Below are 7,613 nucleotides of genomic sequence, written 5' to 3'. Positions count from 1 at the left end.
AGTCGGTCAAGGATGCTCCCTAACACCTTGTCCTATGCGAATTATTTAGTTTATTACACCTTGTCGTCCTCTTCAGTGTTACTTAAATCATTCTAATACCACCATACTCTGCCTAAACAGCGTTCAAAACGATATTAGCCAGAAGTATCCAAAAATAAGTGGGTAAGGAAGAGGTGTTAGGGTTAAGTGTGGATGTGGATGTGACAGAAAGCGTTAGGAGAAATACACTGAGGTGGTTTGGCCATATGGAGAGGATGGAGAGCGAGAGACTGACGAGGAGAGTGTACAATATGTAAGTGAGGTGGAGGAGGGGAGAGGGAGGGGGAGGCCAAGGATGAGATGGAGGGATGGAGTGGAGAGGTGTATGAGAGAGGGGGGGGTGAGCTGGGAGAAGGGCAGTGAAATAGCGGGGGACAGGGCGACATGGAGGCGATTTGTTTGTGGCCACCCCTTATGGGATTATGGCGTCCGGCAATAGATAGATAGACAGAAGTAGGCCTTCATGTGGTGGCACCGATATAACCAGGCGGCTCCACTGCCAGGTTATACAAAGTCCCCTACTCCCCTGTCCCTCATAAAATGAATGGTGGACGGCAGAAGGATGGCAGCTCAAGCCTGCACTCCACTGGGTTCACGTTTCGGATAAGCCTGGAACAACAACAACAACAACAACAACAAAAAGAATGATAATAATAATAAAAATAATGATAATAATAATAATAATAATAATAATAATAATAATAATAATAATAATGAGGCAGAAGAAAAAGAAGATGAAGACGAAAAAGAAGACAAAGAAGAACAACAACATCAATAATAATAATAATCCATCCATCCATCCATCATCCAATCCTACATTGCCCTATGAGGAGCGTAGGAGCCCAGGGCTAGACAGTTGGTCCCGACATTTAAGATGAGAGTGATCAGCTTTACTCATCCCTGAGTGGCATTACATGAGCAATCAACTCCAACCACCCCTTGGATATAAACCTTCAACGGCTCAATCCGATTGGAGAGCAATAATTACCCACTAAACCACCAGGCGCCAAATTTGGTTATATGGTTACCATCCAGCGTAGTAAATGGTTTCCTGGTGTACAGGAAACCATTTGGCTTGTCACTCAGTGTAGAGTCACCCACAGACAGAAGGAAGAGGACAGAAAGACAGAAGAGGGAGTGTAAAGTCACCCGTAGACAGAAGGACAAGGAAAGAATGAAGGGAAGAAAGACAGCAGAGGATAGAAGGAAAGAAGGATGGAGGAGAGGAAAGGGCAGACACCCAAGAGCAGCACTACATCGAGTGAGTAGCACCCCCACCTACCACCACCAATAATAATAATAATAATAATAATAATAATAATAATAATAATAATAATAACAATAACAACAAAGTGTAGTGAGGGATTGGTGTCCCGGTGGGCACCTTAACACCATTATATTACAAGTCCTACCCGGATTCCACCACTTGCCTACCGCAGTGTGAGAGTGGTGTGGTGTTGGGGCAGGAGTGAGTGTGGTGGTATAGTGGTGTGGTGGTAGTGGTGTGGTGATGGTGATATGGTGTGGTGACGGTGGTAATGGTGTGGTGATGGCAGTGGTGATATGGTTTAGTAGTGTGGTGTTGGGAGAGGGGTGCGATGTTGCGTGGTGGTGTAGCAGCGGACTATCGTGTGGTGTGACGATGCTATGGTGGTTTGGCGGTGTGGTGATAGTGGTGTGGTGTTGGGAGGGGGTTGTGGTGTGGTGTGGTGGTGTACTAGAGGCCTGCAATATTGTATGATGTGGTGGTTTAGCGGTGTGGTGTTGGGGGGAGGTTGTGGTGTGGTGTGTGCCGTAGTAGCGGATTGTGGGGTGGAATGAGCTGTGGTAGCGGGTTGTGGTGTGGTGTGGTGGTGTAGCAGCGGACTGTGGTGTGGTGTGGTGGTATAGAGTGTGGTGGTGTGGCGTGGAATGCCCCTGTTACCTTTGTCCCACTGTACCTGAAAGTAAGATGAGTAAATGACTGGATGCTCCACAGGTGTGTGTTTTATGCCCATCAGTCCCACGCGCACAGACATACACGCACGCGCAAACTCACACACACACACACACACACACACTCTCTCTCTCTCTCTCTCTCTCTCTCTCTCCTTATGTTGGCCCCTCTCTTTTTCACCTACAGATAGAGTAATCAGAATCTGCAGACAACAAAGATAAACTGAAGTATGAGAAAGCTATTATAATGCCTTTTTTTTTTTTACTATTGAAACGAGCCGCACAATCATCTACACGTCACTCAAGCCCATGGAATCATGAATCCATCTCACAGGCGTAGCCATTTGATTTTTTCCCCAGTGTATCCATGGAATTCTAGTTTTCCCCCCTGCATATGCATGGAATTCTGATTTTATTCCCAGTATATCCAAGGTATTCGTATTTTTTCCCCCCAGTATATCCATGATGTTACCTACACTTACACCCAGAACAAAGATTTTCGTTTTTTAGTGTTTACCGAAGTTCAGACGCAGAATAAGACAATGCTACGGCTCCACATCCTATCCATAGCACTTCTTCGTGACTCGCACCATATTCTAATGCTAATCTCGTTACAGTTCTGAATTCAAGATGGTGGTAGGGTAGTTTCACGCCAAATTAGAGTGAACAGAGTATACTGCACACCACTGACGTGACCCAACAAAATGATGACACGCACCCTCTTCACTTTCGAGTGCATCCTTCATCATTACCTGTTTTTTTTTTTTTTTTTTTTTTAATGTAAGGAAGAAGGAAACAAAGGCCAAAAGCCCGTAAGATTGTTCCCTCCAAGACAGAAAAATTAAAACAATAACTGAGTGCCAAATTTAAGATCCGTTCACTTCCAGATGCCTGGACACACTGCGTTTAAAGGACTGGAGATCATAGGCAGCAGGAAATACAGACAGAGGAAGACAGTTCCAGGGCTGATCTGCTGTAAACATGAAGGACTGGGAGTAGCAGTTTACTCTTGCATCAGAGTACGACAGAAAATGGATGAGAATTTGCTGCTAGATGGGTGCCACGCACCCGACATAGTGGTGAAGGGATACAAGCAGACAGTTCTGAGGAATGGTGACCACTGAAGTAGAGATTGAAGAGAGATAAAGATGCAATGGTGCCGGGAAGAGACAGAGGTTGAAGGGAGCCTGTAAGTGGAGGAGAGTTAATGATAGGAAAAGCCTTTGACTCCACCTTGATGAGAGGAGCTGTATGTGGGGAGCCTCCCCACACATGAGAGTTGTACTCTACACAAGGGCGAATAAAAACTCCTGTATAGAGTAGGCAACTGTGCAGACGTAAAGAAGGCATAGAGTCGGCTTAGCACACCTAATCTCTTGGAAGCGGATTTTACAATGTGTAATAATGATCTTTCCTAGATAAATCCCGAGAAAATGAAACCCCAAGTATGTTCAATGATGATTCATTGTTAGTGACGAAGAAGTTATTGTGATTCCGTTTCCATGTAATGTAATGTATGTATGCAAGTATGTACGTATGTCCGTATGGACTTATGTATATGTATGTATGTATGTATGGATTTATATATAGATTGATGGATGAATGGATAGATGGACAGATTTAAGGAGGAATGGATTTATGTTTGTAGGTGTGTATGGATGGATGGACTTATGTATTTATGCTTTTTTATGTCTGTTTCCGGGCACAGGTTTAGCAGCCCGTTCCCTAAGACCCAGCAGTCCTCGTACGTACCACACAATTCAACACATCACCCTTTTGGCGCTAACACCCACCGTCCATACTGAATACACGCTAGGGCTGTCTCATCAGGGACTGGTGTACTGGTATTCGTGGCGATAATGAAGAGTAAATAGGGTGGTCTGTAAATAGCACTACACTAGAAATACACCCAGCGGTATCTCATGTGTTGTTGGGACGGTTCAGTCTGCTGGTGTGGGCGTCGATGTTGCAGTGGGAGTGGTGTCTTGCAAAAAAGTTCATCGGTGTTCATATTTTGCTGACGACCATACTCTCTCTCTCTCTCTCTCTCTCTCTCTCTCTCTCTCTCTCTCTCTCTCTCTCTCTCTCAGCCCGAGCTCTATTTAGTCTGGTATGTGGAGTCAGAAGGGGGGAGGGGAAGGGAGGGCGGGATACCAAAGCTACCATAAGCACAACTACACAAATTCTCACAAAACCACTACTATTTCTTTTTTCCACAGCTCGCTTACGTCTAATCTACCCTTATCACACAAAATAAAATAGAAAACAGGTAAAAGTAGGATATGAAGCCAAGAAAAAAGACAAACAACAACAGAATGGGCGAGAGGGTGAAGGGGGGGAGGGGGAAGTGTCCGGAGTGGTGAGTCATGTGTGTCAGAACCGCCCACCGACGCCATCTTGCAAACGTCACTTGTCACTTTTTTTTTAAATCAACACATTATCCTTTCACTTGCCCCTGTTATTCACGTCCTCTCTCTCTCTCTCTGATCAGCCTACATCTTACATCTTAACAGGGTGTATTGTCCTCGCCCTACCTTCTATATACTACCAAAATTCCCATTATGTATATCTGTTTGTATGTTTGTACCCTCAAATTAGCCAAAACGGTGCATTGCAGCACAACAATCTTTGAATCAACGTACCTAAAATGCGTCAACTTAGAGAATGCATTAAAAAACGGGTGCAATCGGCCTCTGGTTACCAAAAATGTTATCACACGTCCATATCTTATATTACACGGTAAATGCGGCGGGGCATTTCCGTGGAGTTTTATGTCTGCGCGCACCGAAGTGGCTCCTCTGATGGCCAAGATTATAATTAATCAGAAATACTCAATGCAACATGGTGGAAAGATGGCAGCCAATTACCACAGACTTTTTTTTACATCTATAACCACATTATTAGCTACAGCGGGTGTGATGGGTAGACGGATTGGTGGTATGGGTGGGCAGGGTTGGTGGATGGGTGGGTAGTGGGAGAATAGGTCCATGGTGAGAATAGGTCCATGGAGAATATAACCCTGGGGAAATGGGCCCAAGGATAAAATGGGAACCCCAGGGTCTTCTCTAACAAGGAGTGTCCATCCAGGTCCCAGGTAATGTATGATCATAGGATTGTACCCAGGCAACGCCGGATACCCCTTGTAGTGCCATCTAACACCATCCCAGCCTATACCATCCACTCCTGTCTGCCCATCCCACTTTTTATTTTAATTTATTTTTTATATCCCTACGCCCATCCCTCTCTCTCTCTCTCTCTCTCTCTCTCTAACATATTCTAACACTAACACCCACAGGCAACAACTCATTGTGGCCGCTCAGACGCTCCCTTCACTCTGCAGTTCAGTGGGGTTGCAACAAGCGCCTGGTTGAAAAGGTCGTGTTGCAATGTACATGGGAGCCGTGGGGGGGAGGGGGAGGACAGAGAAGAGGGGATGGGGTGAGGGGAGAGGGAAAGGACAGAGAAGAGGGGGTGGGATGGGGGGAGAGGGAGAGGACAGAGAAGAGGGGGTGGGGTGGGGGGAGTGGGGGAGGCTTGTGAAATAAAGGGGTGTAAAGTGGTTGGAGGAAGTTTAGGGATTAATAAGAGAGAGAGAGAGAGAGAGAGAGAGAGAGAGAGAGAGACTGAGCATCAATTCTTTCCCAGAAGCGCAGCGTCCAGGCCTATATATTTCGGTGCACACTCACCTGCCACCACTTGGGCGCTACTATTCATCACCCACATCATACACGCTACTACTACTACTATACCACCCAGGACTGGTGTGATGGTTTTAGCCGGAATTTCTACTGACCTTATGGTGTGTCTCGTGGCTGTTTATTCCAGATCCAAAGACCCGAACTGCTCCTCGTCCACGCCTGGGTTTGATCTCGCGGTCATCCATCACCAGTGCATTACTACACCACATCAGCCATTTAAACCTACAAAATGAAAAGGAAAAAAGAAAAATGAAAAAAAGGAAAAGGCAAGAAAAGTTAAAGAAAAAAAGAAAAAACTAAGAAAAAACAAAAGTGAAATAAAATAAAAAAGTGAGAAAAAAAGAAAACTTATAATAAAAAAAATAATAAAAGACAAAGAAGGAAAAGACAAAAAAAAACAAAAGAAAAAGAAAGAAAAAATAGAATAATATAGACTTTTAATGTACCCCGCCTAATATAAACACTAAATTCTACGGGCATAATTCTCACTAGCTAAGGGGCAGTATTCTGCACAGTTAGGAAGCTTACAAACACCTCCTCGTTACCGATTTATTCCCGATTCTGCTCCGTTACTGTATCCTTGAGTGCTATTCATGCAATCTACGTCGATATTTAAAAAGATGTATGGACCAAAAGAGAATAACATCGGGTAGTTTGGGAAATAAATCGCTAAGGAAAAGGTGCTAGGGAGCCTTAAGAAACTCCTTTAATCTGTGGCCTTTACTAAGTTGGTGAGAAAAATGTGACTCGAGTAAGAAATCACCGAAAAGGAAGTCACATGGATTCTGTATTTAGGCCAAAGAGAGAGAAATGTTCGCCATATCAAAATTATCAGTAAAGTTGTCTGATAGTAGATAGACAAATTAATACTATATTTGCTCAGATTCTTTCTCCTCCTCCTCCTTCTTCCTCTTCCTTTTCCTCCTCCTCTTTCTTCTTCTAGATCTCCTTCTCCTCCTCCTCTTTCTTCTTCTAGATCTCCTTCTCCTCCCTCTTTAGGCTCTTTCTTCCAAACGCTCGTCAGCATGGTACCACTTCCCCATCTCTTCACCAATTCACTTCATACTTGGTACACTCGCTCGATGGGGAAAATGCATGGAGACGCCTTTCTGATTTTCATGGTTTAGGTCTTCTAAGGGGGTTTACATGGGGCTTGACGTGGACACAGGTGATCCCATAACATAGTGTAATTATATATACACGTGAAATATTTACCTGAAAGGGGGCAACACAATACCGCAGAGTTATACAGGTTCTGCGAGGAGATCTGAGTCTTTAGATATTTATGTTTTAGTTTTTAAGATATTTGCTTTAGTGGAGACCATCTTACATTCTCTTAGGACTGGTGGAACTCTTTAATACACTGAAGATTTCGCGCATACTCAAAGCGTCAAACATAAACCCTGTATCGTTAGTGTGTGTGTGTGTGTGTGTGTGTGTGTGTGTGTGTGTGTGTGTGTGTGTGGGGAGAGGCAATATACTTAACCCTTTCATTCCGGTCGTCTTTTATTTTTCTGATGGTAACAAGAATAACATTTAGAAATACATCACCGGATTAAATGAACTTAAGTGGATTGGGAAAAAAAATAATAAATCCTCTGAAATGTGGTGTGTGGTGGACTAAGACTTTCTCTCTCTCTCTCTCTCTCTCTCTCTCTCTCTCTCTCTCTCTCTCTCCAGTAATTCGGAGTATTTTGTCCATACAGCACCTCCACCTACCCATCTTCTCTCTCCCCGTCTTCCTCCTCGTCTTCTCCTCCTCCTCCTCTTTCTCCACTTCCTCCTCCTCCTCCTCTTCACCCATTTTCTCCTCTTTCCTTCTCCTCCTCTCCCCTTTTCCCTCCACTTCCTCCCTCATTCCTTTTTTATTTCTATTCGTCTTCATCCTCCTCCTCCTCATTCCCTGCCCCCTTCTTCTTCATCATCTTCTTATTCCTCCTC

At 44.3% G+C, this 7,613-nt stretch overlaps 1 protein-coding gene across 1 annotated transcript in view; it reads right to left on the bottom strand.

The window, feature by feature from the left end:
- The window catches only part of LOC145396834 (glutamate receptor ionotropic, kainate 4-like), a 29,308-nt gene extending 23,451 nt beyond the window's left edge, over positions 1 to 5,857 (bottom strand). Inside the window, exon 1 of the mRNA XM_080270118.1 lies at positions 5,768 to 5,857. Coding sequence (XP_080126244.1) covers positions 5,768 to 5,857 — 90 coding nt within the window. The remainder of the gene's footprint in view (positions 1 to 5,767) is intronic.
- Between the last annotated feature and the right edge of the window lie 1,756 nt (positions 5,858 to 7,613).

This window comes from Coenobita brevimanus, chromosome 39, assembly GCF_032717465.1.
Source record: "Coenobita brevimanus isolate Jiangsu-jjx chromosome 39, ASM3271746v2, whole genome shotgun sequence".
NCBI lineage: Eukaryota > Metazoa > Arthropoda > Malacostraca > Decapoda > Coenobitidae > Coenobita > Coenobita brevimanus.
The sequence above is the reverse complement of the archived record's forward strand: the minus strand, read 5'-3'. Positions and strand labels throughout refer to the sequence as shown.